This window comes from Enoplosus armatus, chromosome 23 (assembly GCF_043641665.1).
Source record: "Enoplosus armatus isolate fEnoArm2 chromosome 23, fEnoArm2.hap1, whole genome shotgun sequence".
Lineage (NCBI taxonomy): Eukaryota > Metazoa > Chordata > Actinopteri > Centrarchiformes > Enoplosidae > Enoplosus > Enoplosus armatus.
The window spans coordinates 4,896,697-4,919,578 of NC_092202.1; the positions used below are offsets into that span (position 1 = coordinate 4,896,697).

Here is a 22,882-nt window from a genome sequence, read left to right on the forward strand (position 1 = left end):
TTTTCCTGACATTATTTTAATAATGTAATATATATTACAGCCCTGAAAACAGACATTGTTTGGGTTAACATTTACTATGAGCTTTACTGCAGGTCTTCGGTGTTGTAAAATGTCTCTATTATTTTGTCCACCTTCTGTACTCAGACACACATCATGAGGTCTTGTTCTTGTCCTCAGACTTGCAAAAGCTCAACAGTGCAGTGACTGTCTGCTTCGTCATTAGTGGCTTTACTGTTGGCATCCAGGGGTGGGAGTGGCTTAGGAGAGGTTTTTGACTGAGTTGTTGGGGGGGGGGGGGGGGGGCACTTCCCAAATACAGACCAGCCTTTGTATAAAAAAAAGTCTCAGAGACACGACAGTGGCTGAAGTGACTGAGCCATGTCTCTTTCTCGGGTCATGTTACAGAACATCTATTATTCATGGCTCTGTCAGTCAACCTGAGACTTTTCTTTTTCACCTGCTAACATCACTAAGCCTCCACTGCTTCTGCCTTTTGAGAAAAATAAAACAGGATTTCTACACCAGATTCCATATATAATTCATACATTTTAAAGTCTTTGTTGGCAGAATTAAAGAAAAGCTGTTAATCCAAAGGCATTCATTTCCACAACAGAGTGTATGTAGCAAATCATGGATGCATTTTCTGTCCATTTCACTTTTTTTCTCCCGCTAAACCCTGAAGGCTGAAGGTTTCCAGCTCAGCAGACCCATTTCCTGCATTACTTTTGTGTCACATCAGAAGAGACGAGCTTGTAACCATGGCTACCGCCACCCTGACAAAAGAGAGGGTTGAAAATGGAATGCAGGAAGTAAAGTGTTGCCATGGAGTCAGTTAGCTGTGGGCTAACAAATAGCCTATATTTGTTAACATTTTGGCAAATTATCACCATTAAAAGTATGCCGAATTACCTATTAGTAATTCGTGTTGGCTGTGTACTCATTGATGTACATACAGCTATCACCGAATTACATGGATATTGAATAAAATTTAAAAACGTGATGATTCTCAGGCAAGTCTCTAAGCAGTTCTGTGGACGTACATTCGCGACGGTCATCGGGAATAATGATGCACTCAAAGTGTAAATCGCACTGAATCTCAAAATGTGTCATGCCTGTGTGTTCAGATTTGACTTCGTTATGAGGAGTCGGAAAAGGGTTTTAAAGTACCTTAATTACCTTTCACCTCACGCAGTCTTTGCCTCACGTCTCTCCCTCCAAGCCCCCCTTTGAAAACCTCTAATTTAAAAATATCTCTCACATAACAAATACAGTTCAGTTTCTCAGACTCGCTTCAACTCAACTGTTTAAATGTTGTTAAGCATCTATCAAGTTCTGCTACAAACAAGAGTGCGATTGTGCATCTGTTGTGGCCCTGTCGTAACTTTCAACATATACTGTAGTTCAGCTTTTGGGTAACCAAGAAGAGACATTAAGAGGGATGATCGTAAGAAAAAGTGCTGGTACTATTGCTAATAACTACAAATATAACACATTTAAATTGATGTGGGTATAAATGTGAGTGAAAAAATAAACACAAGTGACCAAAGGAAACCATGTTTTTTTTTTTGTTTTTTTTTTTACACAGTACTTCCATTTTATTCCACTACAAAAAAAGAGGCATCTCAAGAGCACCAGTAAAAGCAGAACAGCATCCAGTTCATCTCCGCCACAGGCTGGACCGTTAGCCAAGCAAAAGAAGAAAGAAAATAGTCCTTTTAGTCCCAGAGAAAGATGTCAGACATCCTCCCCTGCCCACTTTTTCACATGCAGCAGAAATGCAACTGTACTGTAAAGCCTTTGCAGAAGCGAGTCGATGCTGAGATCAGGTCAGGAATTAAATAGAAAACCTAAAACAGCACATGGCGGAGGAAAAGAAGCTACTCTTCTCTACTGAGGAGAAAGAAGACTTTTTTTTTTTTTTTTTTAAACTGCTTAAACTAGCTGAGAAACAAAATCACACCACAATGAGTAATAATAATACTAAATATTTCAAAGGAAACAGATATAAACTCTACCCAGAGGTGTTTGTGTGATGTAAATAATCAGGAAATATACTGTACACACAGATTTACCTGGCTTACTTGTTTTTTTTGTAGAAATACAGTAGGCCATACAATCATGAAATGATGACCACACTCTCAAATCTTATTTTCAGTCCAGCATGCATCTCTAGGTGAGCAGAACGTTGTACAATAACAGCGGATTGACTGTAACAGTAGCTGGATGTGAATTCTTGAGTGGATGAAGGAAGCTTAGCTTTCATGGTTTAAAAAAAAACGTCATGAAAAGCAGCTTGAGGCAGATTTCTGGAGTTAGTCATAAAAACCCTAGCACTGTAAGAAACTAAAAACTGAAAAATCCTTTACCCCCCAAGAGTGAAGCACCCTAATTCTTTAAATAATACTCGGAGCTATGAAAATCCCAACACAGGAAATGTCCCTTTACAATTCGCTGCTTATTACATTAATAATAATATTGATTATCCCTCCCGTGTACATTCAAGCATGAAAGTCCAGAGTGAGAAACGCTCAAGTGTCTAAAAACCTTAGGATTTATTCTCAGAGGAACAGCCTACAAAGGTTTAAAGAGATTGTTCCGTTCAGAAAAGATAAATAAAAATGTGATTGTTTCTTTCCAAAATGTGAAATTAAAAATGTTTTGTTGACCTTTTTTTTTGTCTTCAAGTGGAAATGCATAGCAGGATAACTCAACATTCCTCCAGGGTTTGTTTGTTTCGTCACACATGGCTCTCGTAAAACACCTGGCAGGGGGGGGTGTTATTTGCGGCTGTCGGTTCAGGCGCAGCCTGGTCGGTGTCTTCCTCGCCCTCCACCTCAGGCTGCTCCTCCTGTGGAAGAGGAGCGGGCGGTGGGGGAGAGGAGGGGGGAGGCGAGGGGGGTGGTGCCTCTGGCTGAGGTGGAGCTTCGATGCTGCAGTAATTGCCAATGGCGAGCTGCGGGTGGACCGACACCTGGATGGCGATGTGCTGCGGCTGCTCGTGAACTGAGGAGTTGTCTGAGTCGGCGGCGGGGGATTCGCTGCGCTCCCTCTCCCTCTCCCGCCCTCGCTCTCTCTCCCTCTCCTGCAGGATGGTGAAGACATCTCTCGCCCCGATGGAGGCGACCCTGCCCGCTACCTCGCGGCATCCCTCCGGCGCTTGTCTGACGAAGGTGTGCCTCATCTCCTCCACCCCCACCACCTCCAGGATCTCTTCCATGAAGGTGCGGCAGTTCATGATGAGTGGCGGCAGCGGGATGCTGCGAGCCAACTCCTCGATGTACCGCGCAAACTCCATGGTCTTGAACTGCGTCACCTTGGCCAGCTCCAGCGTCTTGGCCGAGGTGATGATTGGAATTCGCTTGGCGATCTCAAAGGCCTTCTGCAGCTTCTCGGCGCCCTCGGTGCGGAAGAATTCGTTGATGGCTTTCTCCGTCTTCTTCAGGTGGCTGCTCATCATGCAGAGGCGTGTGACGTTCAGAGCCATGATGATGGTGAAGGTGACCAAACATACCACCATGTAGTACACGCCCATGTCTCCATTAGTGAAGACCACACGCAGCGTCACTGTGCAGTTGGAGCTGCCGTGGACGTTGGATGCCATGCAGGTGTACTTTCCACGGTCTGCGAACTCGATGCTGGTGATGTTGAGGACGCCATCTTCCAGCAGCCACCACTTCCCACCTACAGAGGGACGGAGAAAGATCATGAATATGACAAACAACTAGGGTTCCTCTCTTCCAAATAAGCTGATGTTTTCTCAATGGTAGACACACTACCCAAGTAATTTGTCCAAGATCTCAGGATGTGGAACAATATTACCCTGACTGATCAACAAAGCTATGAAAATTAAACCCAAGTTGTAATGAACCATAGTTCATGGTTTTCCTTTAACTGCAGGTGACAACATGTTTGACAAGTTCTCAAAACCTGTGTGATCAAGCAGTACAAATACTACAACTGTATATCCATTGCTTCTGGTGCCATGCACAAAAAAAGCAGGACTTTGCTGATCTGCTTTTAAAAACATGATTATTCACTGACACTACATAACCCACTAAATATGCAGTTTGCCTACTAACTCACTGTGAGGTCAAAGTTTAAACCCTGAAAATCCTCTTAATGCGTCTGTTTCTCTGCTGTGTGAATTCACAGTAAACTCTCCTCTGCAGTGTTATTGCAGCTGATGTTTGCTGCTTTTTAAGAGGAACTTGCTAACTCAGATTTGCTTACGTGGTTCTTCTGCGCTGTGTGGCATGTTAGAGTGTGCTGTATATTGGTTGGGCTTTAAAGGGAACATGGTTTGCATCTGTGTTTGTGAGATCAGACAAGAGAGCAGCAGTGACCTTATTATTCCTGCCTTGCCTTCAATATTTAAACAGGTGGCGTGACTGCTCTGTGTGTCGAGGTTTGAATAATCAAAACAAGAAGGATCTATTTACATGTCGGAGTGGCTAAGTTACACAAGCATTAAAACATGATTTAAGGGTCAGGAATTCCTAAATTTTACTTCCTTAGTGTCTTCCTGTCCCCCTGGGTTTAGTATGTTCAGTGATTCCCCCGTTATCAGTTCTTATCAAGGTGATGAGGTCGTTGTATTGACTGATAAGCTGATCGACCTATAGGGTGATGTGAAAGCCTTTGTGCAGTTCAAAGTAGTAGTTCGACATTTTGGGAAATAACGCTTATTTGCTTTCTGGTGGAGAGTTAGACAAGAAGGTCAGCACTCTCATGTCTGCTGGTTAAATATAAAGCTGAGGCCAGCAGCCGGTTAGCTTAGCTTAGCACAGTGACTGGAAATGGGGAAACAGCTAGCCTGGCCCTGTCTAAAGGTAACAGGTGCTGGTATGCAGATTTTGTTACCTTTGGACAGAGCCAAGATAGCTGAGCTGCCCCCCTTGTTTTTGTATCAATCTTCTCATCTGACTCTCAGCAAGAAAGTGAATAAGTGTAATTCGCAAAATATCGAACTATTCCCTAACTTTAGTACAGAAGGTTTCAGTTTTATCTGCCAAGGTTGTGTAACCCATCATAGTGCAGGTGGATTGAATTTAATTTACTGTGTTCAAAGCATTAAAACCCCAATGCGACTTTCCACAAATGATGTCAAGGTTATAATCAACATTCATCACTGTCAACAGTTGCTTTGGTTGAAAACAGCTCTTGGTAAGAACTGTTGACACACTGTGAGGTTTGTGCTTTGTCCTGAACTGGCCCTTCAAGGATGATTTCATCCACAAGCAGCAAACTTTTAAATGAATTCAACTGCAACTCCCCCTCAACTACTCGCTGTCTCTCCTGTGTGGGAGTTAAGATGGACAGACATCACAGAATCTGTAGCCTGAAGTCTGGAAGACGCCGTGAAAACATTTCTACCGCCCTCTACACTGCTAGCACGATCCATTTCCCACACTGGTATCCTCTGGAGGAGATGAACAGGAAATGTAGCCTGGCCGACAAACAGTGTCCAGCCCATCCGCCTTTTCATGTAGGAGCAAGACTTCTAATTTTACCTCCACCACCGGATCATGTGATGCGACTGATGTCCTGCCCAATACTACAAGTTTGAAGCAGCCTGAGTAAGAGACAGACATCTGCAGGTTAGCAACACTGCTCTTTAAGTAGCCACTAATGGTGGCGAGAGTCCCCCTAATTATATTCCTGTGTCTAACCTGGGGGGGAAAGCTCTGTGTTGGTTCAGACGCTGTTCTGGGTCATAATGACATTGCTGCCTGTGCTCTCTGACGGCAGGTTTCAACAGGTCGACTCAGGAGACGCATCGAAACAACAAACAACTCTTCACTCTGCATTCTTACTGAGGTGAAACACAATATTCAAATACAGGCGGCTTGAATGAAAATTATTTCTATGAATGACCTATTGGCAAGTAAATAATCACTGTTGCTAGACAAAATGTGCAATAACTGAGCCAAATATCCCTTGTGAACTCAAGACCGTCTGGTCCTCATGTCCGGAAGTCAGGTTTCACTCTTCAAAGAGGAACGTCTGCTGTACATCAGACTGGAACCAGGACTAAAACAGTTCCTGTCTTGTCTTTTCACTCTTCCCTTTTTTCTAGTGAGGAATATTAATTGCCTTTATCATCCAACATCTGAATGCCCTTGAATAAACTCAATTATAAGCTGGAGGGTCAGTGTCTCTGTTCTTACAAATAGTAATCTTTATTTTCTTCTGATAATGCAGAACATTATAACTTTTCGTGTGCAGATTCTTCAAGCCTTCCCCAAAACTAGCGGGTTCCAGGTAAACACAAACTATTGGCTCTATCTATGACGCCTGAAGCACCGAGCCACTAAGGCAGATAAGATGGATGCGTGGCTATTTTTACATAGTGTATCCACATCTTAAATTTTATCCCAGCTAACAAAGTTTTGACAAGTAGTATATGAATCATGTTGATCCACACTGAGCTGGCTGAGAGGATTTTTTGGACTTGGGGGCGACATGTGGCACAATAGCAACCCTGTGGTTATGCACAATAACTGAATTATAGTGGAAAGTTTCCCTCAGTGTTTTACAGCAGATCTGAAATAAAACATTCAGGGAAAAAGAGCAGAGTTGCCATTTCACACACCAAATACCATACAAGTTTAGCTATTATTTAGGCCATTATTTAATAAATAAGGATCTGTGTGGCGGACCACCTCTGCTGTTTCCTGGGGGAAACCCTGCGAAGTGCATGTGTAACATCTCAGCGTCTAAGTACTGATTAATGACTAACTTAAGGAAGAACTGACAATTAAGAAGAAAGAGTCAACCAGACTTATTCATAGCAAATAACAAATCTTTCAGCTGTTCTGCATTTGCTGCTAATTAAATTATAATTGCATGACGGGCAGTGCCAATGACAAAGAGAACAGGAAACCGGGTTTAAAGTAGCAGTCTGTCTCACCACTCATCTCTGTGTCCAGGCGGTCTCCATGGGAGTTGAACCACTGAACGCTGGGGAGCGGGTCTCCGGTGACATTGCAATCAATCAGCGCGCAGCTACCCTCCCGGGCAATTATCTGGCTCACTTTTGTGAACACAACTGGGACAAATCCGCTGTCTGTCACATTGCCGCTCTCCGTATGGTTTCCATCTGTGTCTGTGGATAAGGCCCCGGCGGTGTGAGAGGCGATAAGGGACGCCAGGGCCAGAAAAACAAATCCACCGGCCCAGTGCATTTTCTCAGACTGTCGGTGCGTCACCCGAGGGGAGAAGAGACTCTGTCATTCCTCCTGGGTCTCCATCTAGCAGACTGGCTATCTCTTGGTAGTAGAAGGCAATTTGGTATTCAGCTCTGTGGCTTGAAACATCTCACTGGAAGACAAAAGAGTGATTGGCATGTATTAATCAAAGATAGTGCAGGACTAAACAACTTGATGCACTGAGGAGAAGGCTGTTATTATAACTTATAATTGTTTTTTTCATTATTAATTAATCTAATAATTTGGCCTGTAAATCATCAGGAAATAGTGAAAAAATGCCCCCCACTTTTCCCCAGAACCCACACTGAAGTCTTCCAAGTGCTTGCTTTGTTCAACCAACACTCCATAAACCAAAAGGAATTCACTTTACAATATGAAACAGAGAGAAGCAGCAAGTCCTCACATGTAAGAAGCTAGAACCAGTTTAAAAAATGACATAAGATTAATCAGCTGTTGAAATAGTTTGCAGATTCTCATTGTGTCATCAATGAATTATGTGTATTCATTTAGAGATACATAATTAGAAAATGTATTACTAATTTCGTTCATTATCAAGAAAAAATACCAAAATATCTGATGGTTGCAACTTCACAAATGCCACACTTTTTTCATCTTTGTATTATTATAAATTAAATACTGCACTTTTGGACACTTTGGTAGTTACATATGACAGCAATCGTTGATGCCCCGTTTCCGTCAAGACTTGCAGGGTTGTTTTTGACCACCACTCATGAAAAACAGCTTTTCTTTGAGGCCAAATCACCCACGTCTTAGTCAGCCCTAAAAAAAAACCCTCACTGGCAAATGGCCTGTACCATTTTACCAACATAATGATCGTATTCATGTTCATTCATAGTTAGCTAACATTACAAAACCCCAGCATTTAGTCAGGGGTTTCACTAAGTCAAATCTAGTGTTAGCTAATATATCGTTATGTATTCACAGCTAAAAACAGTTACATTGTATGAAAATAATAATAATAAAAAGGTGTCTTTAACTTGCAATAACGTTGAAAGAGATTATTTTAACGATACTTTCACAAAAGTGAGGCTAGCTTTCTTCTCTATTACAACAGCACCTATTGGCTTGATTTAATATGAAAACAAAGCGGCACTACAACATAACGGAGCTGTGTATGGGCTCCGTCTATTATCTAGCTTCTTTGCCAAACATACAGCCCCCGAAGATTACTGCGTTAGCTACCTAATGTGAGTAAATTAAGAACTCGCAACGAGGCACATAACTTACTATATTATTCATCATATCTATTTTTCCGTTGATTGCGTTGTCTCACGGTGCCGTTTAAACGCTAGACATCGCAAAACAAGGGCGTGGGACCCGGCTATGTGTTGGGCGGCGGTTTTATATCACGGGACCCTTCCAGAATTGTGCCACTGTAAACAGTTTACAAGCGGATGTAAGGTGGCTCCTTCATATTTACAAAACGAGAGATCATTTAACGTGTAGCTGCAGTTAACAATAAATATCACCGCGGATAATAATAATCTGAATCATCGGTAGAGAGCGTAGAAAGCATCGGATTTATGCCGAGAAATGCAGTAACGTTACCTCCTCAGCGCGAGCCCAACGGTCCAGCAAACGGCCAACTCGGCGTCGACGTTAGCTGCTAAACGTTGACAAAAACTAAACAAATTTCACATTTCCCAGTTGATAAATCACACTTCTCATACTCGCACCATTGCCTGCCGTTGTTAATGTTCGCTGGGAAACACCGGTGTCGATGTTTTGTCGTTGGCTATTTCTCCGGCATCTCCATCCTCCTCCCACCGCTGCTCGTCGTCCGCTATGTAACCAACAGCTAGCGTCAGTTCCTCTGTGCTTCAGGATACACTGGGTGGCAACATGGCACAGTTGCTTGAGTTGAATTGCCACAGCAGGTGAGACACTAAAGTGAATAAATGGCTATTAAGCCAATGATTTAGAGCATTTAAACTATTCTAAAATAATTATCACTGTAACAACATTCACGTAAACACTCCCGACTGGGGCCCGTGGGGAGCCTCAGGGCATATGAGGATATTTCAAGAGGAAATAATTGAATTTGCCTTCTGAACAGGTTATTAACATATAATAAGATTACGGCTGTTGTTGTTCACAGGCATCCCTATCACTGTTATTTCCTCACCCCTGTTTAAAGGTGCATTAATTGACTTTTTCGCCACTTAGGGGCAGCAGAACAAGCTGTAAACACACCTCCATCATAGCAGTTGCTTATTTGCCGTAAATGCTCCACTATGTTCACCAGCTTGTCACTAACTTTGTCTGCCATTTAACGCTGGACAGTTGGAAAACCTAAAAAATACTGAGCCCAAAAGCAAAGCCGAGTTGGGTGACAACTTCCTGTGAGTTTGTATCCTTTAATTTGTCACCCATCTGTCTTTCTGTTGTATGTTAGTGCAGCCTGGCCTTCACACTCCCTTGAGGAGACAGCAGCAGGGTCTGGGCAGCTTCCCAGTTTGCCATCAACCTCTACAAAGAGTGATGGGCTCGTAAACCTTCCCCACATAAAGGTAAAGTCTAAGTACATTTAATTTTGTGGCGCAGTTAAAAGACCCTTCTGTGCACGTCTGCTTTAAGACATGGCTCACAGTGGCAGGTAAATGGACTGTGGTGAAGACCCATTCCCTTCTGCATTTATCATCAATACATTATCAATCAAAGCTCAAAGGTTGGACTAAGAAAAGACTGTAGTGTTTTGGGTTGCAGACAAAACAAAAAAAAATGATCAGGGGCATAATAAGCAGGAGGAAACAGCAAACTTCCTATTGAAACAAAAACATTCCTGGAAGACATAAATGCAGGACAAAAGCTCCTCTAAATAAAGACCAAGTTTACCAGATTTGTCTTGGCTGCACACGCTGTTTGATTGTACCAAAGTTGATAACTGACTGACCTTGAAGCAACAGTTCAAGTCTGAAATGGACACTCTGCACCAAGGCCCCAGCAAAAAATCAATAAGTAAGTCAATACTGCTCCATCTATGTGTAGAAACTATGGATATTTATGGAGTGTGTGTGTGTGGTTGTGTTTGTTAGAAGTCATCACTTTCAATCTTTGGCTCAAAATGAAACATTAGATAATTTGTATTATTTCCAAAGGGGAGAGTACAGTCTAGAGGTAGTGGTACCGTCATGTTTATGAGAATATATACTTTTTCTGCACTAAATTTCATAAAACCTAAAGGCAATTTGGTATTTTTATTCCTGTGTTTAACAGCTAGTTATTTTTGCATGAAAGGTTTTACATGCACACATACGTTAAGTGCATAAAATATGATGCATTGCTTTGGTATTAATGGCCAAAGTAGTTACTGTAGACGTTTGCATGCTTGAGTACATCTGACAGCTATAATATTTTACTTCTGCTGAAGTTAAATGAGTTAAATTTTAAAAAAAGTTAAATTTTAAGAGTATTTTTACATGGTGATGCAGTCTTTACAGGAGGGTTTTAATGCCTTTCTTCAAAGTATGCAAGTGTTGCAAAACCCTGATTTTTAAGCAGCCCCTCTGACCCCGTTATCCTTTACAGATGAATGTTTTGGCTTTACACGAACACTTCTGAGAGCTTGGTCACACCGCTCACAAAGCGCCACATATTAACACAGCAGGGAGAAAGTCTGTACAAAGGAAAAGAAAACAGTTTCCAGTCAGCAGGTACTGTTATGTGATCGCTGAACACGCAGGGTTAAGACACAAAGTATGGTCAACAGGAAACACCAGCACCACGTTGTAACCAGATGAATGTTCACTTCAATCATAAGGCAGGTTGTCAAGTTTATGATTTGACACAGACCAACAACATGTAGGCTGCAAAAAGACCACGACATAAAACCACCAATATGTTTTTTTTGTTGTTGAAATCTTCTGTTTATGAGTTGGTTTGGATGTAATATGACTTGTTAGTTCTCAAAACACCTGCATAAAATGAAGATAGCTCTTCAAATGCATGACCCATTTCTTCCCTCATATGTGTTTAGAAACCGACATGGTTTCTGAATGTAGGTGTTAGTTGGTTTTTCTAGTTTTGGTGTTTAATTTATTACATTTCCGGATTAAACACCACTGGATATACAGTTACAAAATTATACGCAAATGCAAAAACAGAAGTCAGAAGAGTTTCTGGCACAATTTCACCTACTTCAAAAAAGGTGCACATAGAAGGGGAAACTGTTAAGTTGCTTAAACTCCTTTATTGTGAAACCGATAAACCCCAGGATAAGTGTTGTTAGAGTTTTGACCCTTTAGAGGAAAAAACATCCCCGCTAAAAGATCAAGTTGTCCAGTAAAGTGCTGAAAGAGTTCACAATGATTAGTCCTTTGTACCACTTTTTTTGAAATGACACCTTTCCAAAACATGCACATATTGAGCTTTGAGACATATACATTAATCTGTTGTATCCTGTGTAGTTTAATGTAAGAAAAGACCTCTCTATTACAGGTGGGAAATGTATTTCAACTGCTGAAAAAAAACCCTCACAGATCTGGAATCAGGCTACTGCATTTGTCCTATCTATGAAATCCACATCCACACTGGATCTATTTGATCAGGGGTCGCCGTGTTTGAAGTCACATTTTGCAAAAACTCAAAAGACAAAACAGAGTGATTTAAAAAAGTTAGCATTTACTTTTTTTGTACATAGAAAAGATAAAGACATCTTCACTGGAGTGCAACGATGGAGCAACAAATGAAGAGGTAAACTGTATTTGTTTTCTTTCTAAAACTCATTCATTGCTCCAAGTGGCTTTCAATGATCAGCAACAAGTCATGTTGAACGGACACGCAGCCAAATGAACATTTGAAAAATATTTATTGTCTCCTCTTGACATGGTATAGATACAGTCAGAGGTTAGACACTATTAAAATATATTCAAACTTAATGTATTTTTCCATAAAAGTCTTCAACAATAAGTTACAAAAATACAGCATCTTCCAGGAAAAATAAATCCTTGATCACAAAGCCTCTTTGATGAGAGAAGAGAGTCTTCTGAAAGCCTGTCGGAAGATGTGTGAGAGATTAGACTCAGTTAAGGTGTGTGTGTTTGTATGTGTTTCTCTGAGTGTGTTTCTGTGTGTGTGTTTGTATGTGTTTCTCCGAGTGTGTTTGTATGTGTGTATGTGTTTCTCTGAGTGTGTTTCTGTGTGTGTGTGTGTGTGTGTGTGTGTGTGTGTTTGTATGTGTTTCTCTGAGTGTGTGTGTGTGTGTGTGTGTTTGTTTGTATGTGTTTCTGTGTGTGTGTGTGTGTGTGTGTGTGTGTGTGTGTGTGTGTGTTTGTACGTGTTTCTCTGAGTGTGTTTCTGTGTATGTGTGTACCTCATCAATCTGCTCTGGTGTGGATAGAGAAAAGGCTGCTCTGACGTAGGGACAAGGCTCACTACTGTTGATCATGAAGACGCCACCGGGAACCAGCAGAACCTTTGGTGCACACACACACACACACACACACACACACACACACCATTACTTTTTTATCCAGTTTTTATGCACAAGAGAATGATACATCGATTAATCCTTTTGTGAGAACAAAACTGGTCTTTGTTTTTTTATCAGCAGTTGTTGATGCTGGTTGTTGTATTTTTTTTACTTTTGTAAAGATTCAGGTGAGCTGTTGCCCCCTGATTCCAGTCTTTGTGCTAAGCTAAGCTAACAGACTGTGAGGCTTCATATTTAACGGATATGAGAGATTTTCCAAAATATCAAACTATTCCTTTAACATCTTTCAGAAATATTGTTACTTAAAAATCTGAGGCCTGAGGGCAATTGCAACAGCTTTGAAAAAGTCATTGTTTTCTCCTCTGTTAGCCCAAAAGACAGAGACTGGGGAGTCTTTACTATCTGCTGTGTGGAAGTTTTAAATGTCCTGGACGCAGAGGACAGACGCCTACTGTGCAGTCCTTGGAAAATCCTGATTGTACCCACTCTTGTTTATACACGGCTAATCAGCTATTCGCTAGCAGGGATTTTCAAACGCTCTGTGTGAGTGGGAGGGAAAACACTCAGCTGCTAAACCCACTCACAGTGCGCATAATGGCCGCTTTACATGCACCATCCTACACTCCTATTCAGACACCTCGCCCCTGGTGCAAAACATCTGCTCACCAACAAAGACACGGACAGGAAAAAAAGCACAGAAATGCACTGTGGGTACCTGCAATCAGCATATTACAGTACAGTAGGTATGTGTTAACCTTCAGTGGACAGAGTTAATTGGGTTTTGTTCCATAATAAATCACAAAGAGAGATTAATGCGTGAGGGTTTAAACTGAAATACAAAAGGACCGAGTTGTGTGCTGACCTCTTTCTCCAAGGCTTTCTTCATAATGAGCTGTTGGGTGTCGGCTATGCCCTTTAGTTTGAGCCACAGGAACATGCCTGCTGATGGGGCGTGCCACTCTGCTACATCTACACACACACACGAAAAAAGAAAGTGTGCTCTCTGACTCATAACCACAGTCACAATTTCCCTTCTGTTGTCTTGCCTCTCTAATCATAGTTCAATAAAGTAGTTTACAGCTTCGCAAATGTAGTGGTTGTTGTGACATTAATCATGACTGTGGATATGTTTACAATTTACAGTTTAAAGTCTACAAAATGTTTAAGTAATGCCCTGTTCAAACCTTTGAGCCACTTGTCTGCAGAGCTGATCATGGCATCGCGTTGCTTCCTGTAAAACTCAATCACCCTGTGAGAGAAAAGTTTCACACATCACTTCAAGAGTGGCTGTCTAATACTAATACTAATGTGCTGTTAGTGTCATAAATAGTTCTGATGGTTTACTTAACCAGTCATGCAGAACAGATGTGGCTGTACAGCAGCATTGTGGGAAGGGACATACCCGTCTATGTGTTGGAGGAAACCCTCTTGGCCCCAGCTGTGCAACAACTCAGACACCATGAGCTGAAAGGAAGCAGGTTACAGGTTACATAATGTGATGGCACAGACTCATAAAAGGCTAAATGATAATCCATGATGATCTCTGCTTCTGTTAGTACAACCGTGCAGTTGGAGCAGGACACACCTTTGGTCTTTCACCACGAAGCCTTTAAATGTTTGTTTTGGCCTGTTCATGTTTCCAATTTGTCATCACATGAAAGAAAACATTTTGCATTTTAAATCTTTGCCAACATTTGTGTCCAGATTAGATGAAAAAGCCGAGGCGAGGATTGAATCAGAGGAGAATGACAGCAGATCCTAAAAATTCTTGTTCCTTATTAAAACCTCCTCTGCAGCTGCTACTGATCCAGACATGCCACAACGTCTTATTTGGCTTCGGCTATAGTGCGATAACACACCCTATTCTTGCTTGTGAGTTTGTTTGTGCAAATCTGGCGTGCCTGAGGGGTGGGAACAGACCCTGCTGTGTGCTTACTGGTGCTGCATTGTCTGCATGGAGAAGTGCCGTGATCGTCAAGGTCAAACAGCATTTTTCAATCTTAAGTAGATGGAGGTTGCCACACGGAAAGCATCATTGAAAGGTGGTTTATGCTTTTTTTAAACTGCTTTCATTCAGTAAATGTGGAGGGCTCCTCTCCTCTGGCAGACATTCAAGTTTCTGAGCACTTTCCTCATCACATAAATAAATGACAAAGTTACTCCTCACAGCCGAAAGCTGTTTGCAACTAAGCCGGTATTGCAAAATGTTGATTGAGCTGGGCGTGGTGCATGCAAGATGGTTTCATTCACCTGTGTGAAGGTACTAGTGTGCATTGTTGAGGCCTGGATGTGCAGCACCACCCTGTCTACCAGCGGTTTGGGTCCGGTCACAAAACCCATCCTCAGCCTGAAACAAAAAGACACAGACGAAGAGTCAGCGACACATAAACATGCTGGAACAGTTATGAATAAAACTTCTCCCACACAGGGACACATGGGTGATATTTAACCTGATATTACTTGAAAAATTAATGTGTATCTTGGTACATAAACACATAGAAATTCACTATTTCCTTGTATGTGGCTCTGAATATAAAGTGTCGTTACACATTGCTATATGTTCCAACAAAAAACAGTTTTAATTTTATAATGACTAACCAAGTAAAGTAGAGATTAAATGAATAAATGCAGATTCTAATTCAGATTCGGCTATCCTGACATTTAAGAAGATTTGTCTACAAAAAAAATGGTGGGTCAACATTGACAGTCAGCTTGCGTTGTCCTAATCTGTGGGGGTTTAAATCTCCTGCCTCACGACTCAGCCTGAAACTAGTCAAAGCTGTTATGATTATGCCAAAACATCAGATTTTTAGGACTTGAATCAGGGAAAATGTGAGTGTGATCTTATGTGATGCTTAATGATGTAAATGTGAAAAGAAAAAAAGTGTCTATAATATGTAAAAAAAGAAAAAAAGAATAGGATGCAGAGTGTCTTTACAATCAGTTTATACTGTAGAAGTCTTCAAAATGTGCTATGATAACTTACTTATGAGTTAAACAAAGCTACCAGTCTCTCTTCAATGCATAATTATTATTTTTTTATACCATTTTATAGGCTGCTGACAGTGGAAATAAAGCATGTAAGAGTTGAAATAACTATGATCATGATAATCATAAATCATCAAAAATTAATTGTTGACTTAGGCGATGGTTAATTTAAATATACACCAATATACACAACGTTTGAAGTACATTATTGTTTATGATATTATGCTGCAGTATTAAGATTACCCTAAACTGGAACTAATAGCCAAAACCATGAAAAACCGCCCCAGACCAAAAAGTACACTGAGATCAATTGACGGGGTGTCCACATACTTTTGGCCATATAGTGTATTTGAGCCCCAAAGGATCATCGGTTGTATCCTGCACACGCAACCATCAGATGTGACCAGTGGGGAATTACACAAGCACCCTGTTTACACAGTCAGTCTGGCCTCTGTGGCAGAGTCAATAAAATCTTAAATGGTAACAGCAGAGCTTCACATGCTCTGGTTTTAAACAACACACACAGATTCAGATACTCACCCTGAAGACAGGATCTTAGAGAAGGAGTCTGTCCTGATGATCCTCCCATCAACGTCCATGGAGAGAAACGTGGGAGCCCACGGCTGCCAAATAAATGAGACATAACATGAATCAGTTTGTTTCTTAGTCAAAATGTTGAGATCAGACTGAACTGAACTATTTTGTCTCTTTAAATGACAGAAAAGTAACTTTCCCTGACAAGCAGAGGAGGTGAGTGAACTCTTTCTGTACCTTGTCAAACTGCAGGAAGTAGTACGGGTCGTCTTCGATGATAAGCATGTCGTACTGCCTGGCCAGCTATTAGAAAGACAGTAATAGAAGCGACAGAGTGAATCTGCAGGGAAATCAGCTTCACAAGAAGCTCTAATTAGAAGAGTCAGAGGGTCACTGACTGCTGATACAGAGTCTTTCTTTGGTGACAAACCTCGTACACTTCCTGCTTCCTCTGAGTCGTCATGGAGGCACCGGTGGGGTTTCCTCCGTTGGGGATGGTGTAGAGGATCTTGGGAGCGGAGCTGCTGGGTTTGTGGACCTCTGAGGGGTCCCACCGAGACAAAACTTCCTTCAGGGCTGCAGGTATCATGCCGTGCTGATCGCTGGGAACGTTGATTAAGTTGCAGCCGAGCGGCTGGAGCTACAGAGGAAAGAAAAAAGTTAGAGAAGTAAACATGTAAATGTGTGTGTTGTTATAAAAGAAAGAAAATCCTCACCGCTGCAAGTGTGCCTGAATATGTGGGTGCATCCAGCAGAACGTTGTCTCCGGGGTTGACCAGCATCTCAAACACCTAAAACCCCAAAAATCAGTGAACAAACAAGTCAGTCAGAAACATGTTGGTAATCAATCCTTTGCTTTTCTCTCTAACAGCTGACCTTACAGAGCCCCTCCTGGCTCCCTGTGGTCACACACACGTCCATCTGGCCGTTCTCGGGGGTGTAGCCGGCGGTCGGCGGGTTGTGGAGGTTCTTCTGCAGGTTCTTCATCCACGTCAGCAGCTCTGGTATTCTATGGAGGAATGGAAATTACTTCAAACTGTAATAATCGATGGTGTTTTTACATAAACAGTACATTTCTGTTTTGCTTCTTTCTGTCAGGACTTCCACATCCAACCAATACGTTTACAGATAGAGACACAAAAATGTTTGGGGTAAGTGGAAAAAGGACTCAGTAATGTAGCGATGAACAAAGGAAAAGCTTTCACCAACATAAACGTATACAACATTAACATAAAACTCCAGACACAAGATATTACTGCCCACACTGTTTGATTGACTGGTGATATGTTGGAAGTGCAGAGAGAGAGAGAGCTCCGAGCACCAAAAGCTATAGACTTGGGCATGTAGGTTTATGATACTCATTACTCATTTAAGGCATTTTATGTATTTATTAGAAAGCACTAGAAGAGAGAGATGGCAGGAAATGAGGGATAGAGATGGGAAACAAATGTCCCCAGCTGGATTCGAACCAGAGACGTTGCAGTTCATGGTCAGCGTCTTAATCCCTCGGCACACAATACAATCTATACATTATCACTGATTACTCAACAAAAACCATTAAGTCTTCAGGTGGACTCACTTGAGCTTTGAAGTTTACAGAGGTGGTCGTAAAAAGATAAAGGTCGCCGCAGAATGATAACCTCCACGCGCTTCTACTAATGAAGGAGAAGTGACTGATTTTAGGATTCCTGTCTTGACCTCTCACCCATTTGAGGCAGAGTACTGCAGAGCCCTCTTCATCGCCGCCTCGTCAAAGGTGACCGTCTGTCCATTCTTCACCTTAATGGACGCTGACAGGAAGGGGAAGGTGTTGGGGTTGGGCGCTCCTCCAGCCAAAGAGATCAGGGATGGAGGCGACCGCTGCTGCAGCTCCGCTTCACACAGGTGGAGACAGAGAAGATGAGGACCGGCCTCTCATACTGAGGTTGCAATACAAATGATAAGAGCCTAATGCAGGAAAACTGCTCACAGAAGTTGTACTATAACCTGCAGTATAAGCCACACCATCAATTAAGAGATGGACATTTGGGAAAGAAAAGATGCTTAGACTTTAGAGCTGACAGACTGAATTTTTTAAGGCCAATACTGATATATTTACATACTGAGTATATTCAGATGAAACCTATCTAACTGTTACTTTGTTCAGCTTGTTGTGAAAACCAGACTTGCCGGAGTACTCACTCAGCATCCTGATGGGGGAGGGCTTTCTGGCTGCACTGACTGCTGTCAGAAACCGGGTGTAGTTCATGATTCCTGCGAATTTATAAAGTCAGTTTCCCCTCACACACACACATGAAAATATTGGGTTTATTTATTCATTCAGCTTCCACCTGTAGCTGAAACAGGTCTGTTATCTCTTATTTTCTGTTTCAAATAAAACGCTGGAACTTATTAAAAGAATCCTGTGTGATCAAGGACAACTTGACCAAAATTAATTCTTAGTTTCAACATAGACTGGAGGTTTTTCTGCTTACATGACAGAAATCACTACTAAGTTAACCAGACAAGCAGTACTGCAACGTTACATTAATGTAAATCAACACTAAAGGGTGTTAAAGTGCACTAACAGAGACACAAGCAGAGACACACACTCTCTGGGACACACTGGACAGGTGAATATGAATTACACCGAATATAATTCATACATTTAAAGGTATTTACGGTAGTTACTCGAACACGCTCAGCTGTGTAACTGACCTTGCGTAACTCGTCTTGACCGTCCCGGGGGGTTCTGGTTAATGTAGTTCTTCATACACAGAGATCTACTGTAGTCACCTGCGGTGTCCGTTACGTGAACTACATTACCCAAGCTGTAAAACACAATTACAACTAGCGATTCTGCTTCACGAAATGGCGAAGGTTTTTGACGTTTCCTTGTTTAAGTCGGTTTCAGATAACTAGTAACATTCATTCAAAATAAAGAAATGGGCGGTAAAACCTTACAGGTGTGAAGAATGACGTGGCAGTCGCTGGGTTACTTTTTTTCGCCGCTAGAGGGCAGTCAACCGTATCCAAACGACCGGAAATGATGAAGTGGGTGAACTTCCGTGTTGTTAGCTTAGCTCAGTCGTGCTAACTATTAATTGTAAACTGTTACGGTCCAGATTTGAAGGCTGTGCGACGTCTTTTTCTGTCAAACTGGTAACTCACGTCTATCTTGCGACGTGTTTTCTAACGATAGCTGTAAGCGTTGAATTCATGATCGCTAACGTTAGCTATCCCCCGGCTAAATAAGGTACGGTTTGAGTTGAAGCTGACGGTCTTGTTGAAATCAACCACATGTAAATAAATCATTTTAAATGGCTCGTGGCTTAGCTAACACATCAAAAGGAGAAACAAGCTTTGCATACACTTAAACTTTTGCTTCTTCTTGCTTCAGGTTTAAGGTATCAGGTGTGTTTCTCTCATCTGTAGCAACAGCCCTGTTTTCTAGAAGACTTTGAGATTTCTGCTGCTATGTAGAGCTGCAGACTGGCTGTCCTGTCCCTGGTGTTTACATCCCTGTCGTCGTTTCAATGGGGAAAAGGAAAGACATGATTCACCCCAGGTTTCTCGGTAAGTATATAGGAAGTGTTATGCTTTCCTTGTCCACCCCACTTACAACAATAAATGACAGAAACACCTCCCTTTTTAATGCAACACAGTTCAACAGCACCACCAACTGCAACCTTCATAGTGGTCTTAAAGTTGAATCAACACCTCTCCAAAACAGTTTCAACAAAAACAATACAACCGTAATGTTGGCAGGATTTATTGCAGAGCTGTTTTATTAGTTTTAGCTAGGTGTACTTAAGAAACAGGGTGTATAGAACAACAACTACTTTATCAACTGATTTTGGTCCCTGTATATGGTGTTCAGTTAATTGTAATTTTTTGATTTTAATGCAATTTGAATTTCTTTAAGCTGTTTATTCTGTTAGACATTTTACATTTGTAAAGTACAGTTGGCAGCTTCTGAGAATTAAAAACAAAAAACTACAAGATCATGAAATGTACCAAATATCAGCAGTTAAACATTATTGTTGTTGCTTCATATAAATCTCATTGATGGACATACAGAAGGTGCATCTATAGGAAATGGCAATGGCGATTGTGGTCTAAAAACAACCATAATTCACACGTTTATTGTGCTTTCCTCTGCAGCTGAAGGCAGCTCCAGCCTGCACAGCGTTCACAAGCGGAAGCACAAGAAACACAAGAAGCACAAGAGGAAACACCACAGCTTCGCCGAGGCCCCGGAGCCTGAGCCTGTGGTGGTTCCTCGGCCTCCTCCGCAGCTCCGACTCAAGATCAAACTCGGTGGACAGACGCTGGGGACCAAGAGGTGAGGCGGGATGTTGAAAGGTGCTCGTGAACCACGTTTCTGTGCTCATTGGTCAGTTTCATCAAAAGTGAGTTTTTATCTGTCTCCTTTTGATTTCCTGTCGTCGGTGTCAGTGTTCCTACCTTCACCGTGCACCCCGGTGTGGCTTGTCCTCCCTCTCCCTTGATGATCATTGATAATGACGTTAATGATGACGACGATGAAGATGAAGATGATGATGAGGACGATGATGAGCCCTCTGTGCCTCTGGAGCAGTATCGGGCCTGGCTGGGTAGGTTACAAGTAGAGCCTGTAGGTACTGTATACTGGTATACTGGATCACATCCGGTTATTAGAGTTGATGTCACCAGGGGTTTTATATGTTATCCTCTCCAGGTCTTAAAGGCTGCGTCACAGTTAAATGACACACAGTGAACTGACTCAAATGAACAATTAATATCTTTACCCTGCCGTTCCCAACCTAGGCATCTGGACACCACATGAAGCCCAAAGTTCAATCTAAGGGGGCATAAGAAAGCAAGAATTATTTCTGACCTGAAAGTTTTGCTCTCTCAGGAGGAAGTTAACTTCATATTAGTAATTTTTCTGTTGTACCATGGTCAAGATGATTTTCTGGTCTTGGTTGAAGAATAGATTCATTGTGTTTTTGTGTTTTCTGTTCTGCACCAGATGAAGACAGCAACCTGGCTACATCCCCTATGCCAGACATGGACTCAGACTCCATGCTGAGCAGGCCTGTGGACGAGGAGGAGAGGTGGCTGGACGCTCTGGAGAAGGGAGAGCTCGACGACAACGGTGAACTGAAGAAGGAGGTTGACGAGTCTCTGCTCACAGCCAGACAGGTGAGGAAGAGACAGAAGCATGAAACGTGTGTAGTTCAGTCCCTTGGTGATCAATCTTTATATCCCTGAGTGTTTTTGTTTGTTTGTGTTCAGAAAGCGCTGCTACACAAGCAGCAGAGCCAGCCCCTCCTGGAGCTCCCCATGGGTTACAAGGAGAAAGAGATGACCGCAGAGATGATGCAGAAGCGGGAGGAACGAGCCCGAAAGAGGCGCCTGCAGGCCGCCAAGAAGGCAGAAGACAACAAGAACCAGACGATAGAGAGACTGACGAAAACCAGCAAGGCCAAGATCAAAAGCATGAAAGACAGGAAGTCCAAGCTGAGTCAGTGTCCCATGGTCCGGTACAGCGACTCTGTCCGGGGCCTGGCCATCTCCTACCCCACAGGGGTCCCCGCTCCGGCCCCGACGTCTCCTTGCCCTCTTCCGGCGGCCCCGGTGAACTGTGGAGTCAGCGGCTGCACCAACTTCAAGAAGTACTCCTGCTCAAAGACAGGGGTCCCTCTCTGCAGCCTTGAGTGTTACAAGAGGAACCTGTTGCTTGTTCAGAGCGCAGCTTGAACTCTAAAGGACCGAATACACAAAGATGTAGTTCTATTTCGACTACGTGTGGTGTGATGACGGTGCGTACAGGTGGTCATAAACGTTTGACATTTACGTTACACAGACTGCACAGATATGGAAGGTATGATCTGACCTTTACACTTCAAACATAAATCTTTATATGCAGCTTGGATTTACTGGCTGTGTCATATTGATAATTATGGTTTCCCCTGCAGTGATGCTGGTTACACAATTCAATTATGTATGTAGTAAAAAATTTGTGTACCAATCAATCACACATAATACAATATTGTTGAAGACTACAGAAAATGAATATTTTTGTATGCGTTTGGAAAAAGAGTAGCATTGTTTGCCCTAGCTCATTTTTCATTTTGTCAATAATGTAAAGATTATGTTTAGAGGCTGACAGGCCGTCAAAGACGAGCACATTTTGAAAGAATAAAAGAGAAACTGTATTGCTTTTTTAATCTCAATGTTCATTTTTGTAACAAATGACTCCATACAAAAACTATACATCTTAAATTAAGTAACAAATGAAATGCCTTTCCAACACTGCATACAAATTGAGAAAATCAATACAACCCTTCTTGCTCTGGAGATGTGTGCAGCAGCATAATTGTTATTGGTTTATCTTAGTAAACGTTACGGCAGCAAACTGTAGGGGCGACTGCTCTCACTGGAAGGTCTCGTCTACTCTGATCAGAGGTTTAAACGAAGTGTCTGAGGTATTCACTGAGTGGCACACATCTCTGGTGAGCAGCAAGGCACAAAAATGACCTGGTTTGCACTCGAAAGCACTCGGCCTGCTATTTGCTTATCACTGCTGTAAGGCCACAGTCACGCTCGGCTGTTAATCTGCAGATTATCGTCTGTAAAATGGAGGCACATTGTAAGATTCAGACTCCACGTAGCTCTGTTGGAGTTTCCCATAGAAACTGGTACAACTACCATTAAAAAGTCTCCACATTTTAAC

General features: G+C 42.1%; 3 protein-coding genes across 4 annotated transcripts; 1 reads left to right on the forward strand and 2 right to left on the reverse strand.

Moving 5' to 3' along the window:
- Positions 1 to 1,570: 1,570 nt before the first annotated feature.
- Positions 1,571 to 8,978, reverse strand: mfap3l (microfibril associated protein 3 like). Its single transcript, XM_070929881.1, has 3 exons — positions 8,906 to 8,978; positions 6,911 to 7,320; positions 1,571 to 3,681 (listed from the first exon to the last, which is right to left on the reverse strand). The coding sequence occupies exons 2-3, from the start codon at positions 7,182 to 7,184 to the stop codon at positions 2,738 to 2,740; spliced, it is 1,218 nt and encodes a 405-aa protein (XP_070785982.1). The 5' UTR covers positions 7,185 to 7,320; positions 8,906 to 8,978; the 3' UTR covers positions 1,571 to 2,737.
- Positions 8,979 to 11,409: 2,431 nt separating this feature from the next.
- aadat (aminoadipate aminotransferase) lies at positions 11,410 to 18,889 on the reverse strand. Of its 2 annotated transcripts, XM_070929708.1 has the most exons (14): positions 18,880 to 18,889; positions 18,364 to 18,435; positions 17,888 to 18,056; positions 17,059 to 17,191; positions 16,899 to 16,973; positions 16,613 to 16,822; positions 16,420 to 16,485; positions 16,189 to 16,271; positions 14,911 to 15,007; positions 14,063 to 14,124; positions 13,845 to 13,909; positions 13,523 to 13,629; positions 12,541 to 12,642; positions 11,410 to 12,221 (listed from the first exon to the last, which is right to left on the reverse strand). In XM_070929708.1, the coding sequence occupies exons 2-14, from the start codon at positions 18,428 to 18,430 to the stop codon at positions 12,180 to 12,182; spliced, it is 1,278 nt and encodes a 425-aa protein (XP_070785809.1). In that variant the 5' UTR covers positions 18,431 to 18,435; positions 18,880 to 18,889; the 3' UTR covers positions 11,410 to 12,179. The 2 variants fall into 2 exon arrangements, with proteins under 2 accessions (XP_070785809.1, XP_070785810.1); XM_070929709.1 differs by lacking the exon at positions 18,880 to 18,889 and having other exon boundaries at positions 18,352 to 18,430.
- A 354-nt stretch (positions 18,890 to 19,243) lies between these two features.
- On the forward strand, positions 19,244 to 22,376 carry ino80b (INO80 complex subunit B). Its single transcript, XM_070929979.1, has 6 exons — positions 19,244 to 19,417; positions 19,562 to 19,737; positions 20,326 to 20,506; positions 20,620 to 20,777; positions 21,176 to 21,348; positions 21,442 to 22,376. Exons 2-6 carry the CDS (start codon positions 19,698 to 19,700, stop codon positions 21,904 to 21,906), a joined length of 1,017 nt encoding a protein of 338 aa, XP_070786080.1. The 5' UTR covers positions 19,244 to 19,417; positions 19,562 to 19,697; the 3' UTR covers positions 21,907 to 22,376.
- The last annotated feature ends 506 nt before the right edge of the window (positions 22,377 to 22,882 follow it).

What these genes read in the sequence shown, in the direction of transcription:
- aadat (XM_070929709.1), bottom strand. Translation starts at nt 18,430, where the DNA reads ATGAACTACACCCGGTTTCTGACAGCAGTCAGTGCAGCCAGAAAGCCC. An exon ending in CAGTACTCTGCCTCAAATGG is followed by an intron (nt 17,192 to 17,887) that starts GTGAGAGGTCAA and finishes ATTCCTCCATAG; the next exon opens with AATACCAGAGCTGCTGACGT. An exon ending in ATTCAGGCACACTTGCAGCG is followed by an intron (nt 16,823 to 16,898) that starts GTGAGGATTTTC and finishes TTTCCTCTGTAG; the next exon opens with CTCCAGCCGCTCGGCTGCAA.
- mfap3l (XM_070929881.1), bottom strand. Translation starts at nt 7,184, where the DNA reads ATGCACTGGGCCGGTGGATTTGTTTTTCTGGCCCTGGCGTCCCTTATC. An exon ending in CCTGGACACAGAGATGAGTG is followed by an intron (nt 3,682 to 6,910) that starts GTGAGACAGACT and finishes GTCCCTCTGTAG; the next exon opens with GTGGGAAGTGGTGGCTGCTG.
- ino80b (XM_070929979.1), top strand. Translation starts at nt 19,698, where the DNA reads ATGGGGAAAAGGAAAGACATGATTCACCCCAGGTTTCTCG. An exon ending in GCAGTATCGGGCCTGGCTGG is followed by an intron (nt 20,778 to 21,175) that starts GTAGGTTACAAG and finishes GTTCTGCACCAG; the next exon opens with ATGAAGACAGCAACCTGGCT. An exon ending in CTCTGCTCACAGCCAGACAG is followed by an intron (nt 21,349 to 21,441) that starts GTGAGGAAGAGA and finishes GTTTGTGTTCAG; the next exon opens with AAAGCGCTGCTACACAAGCA.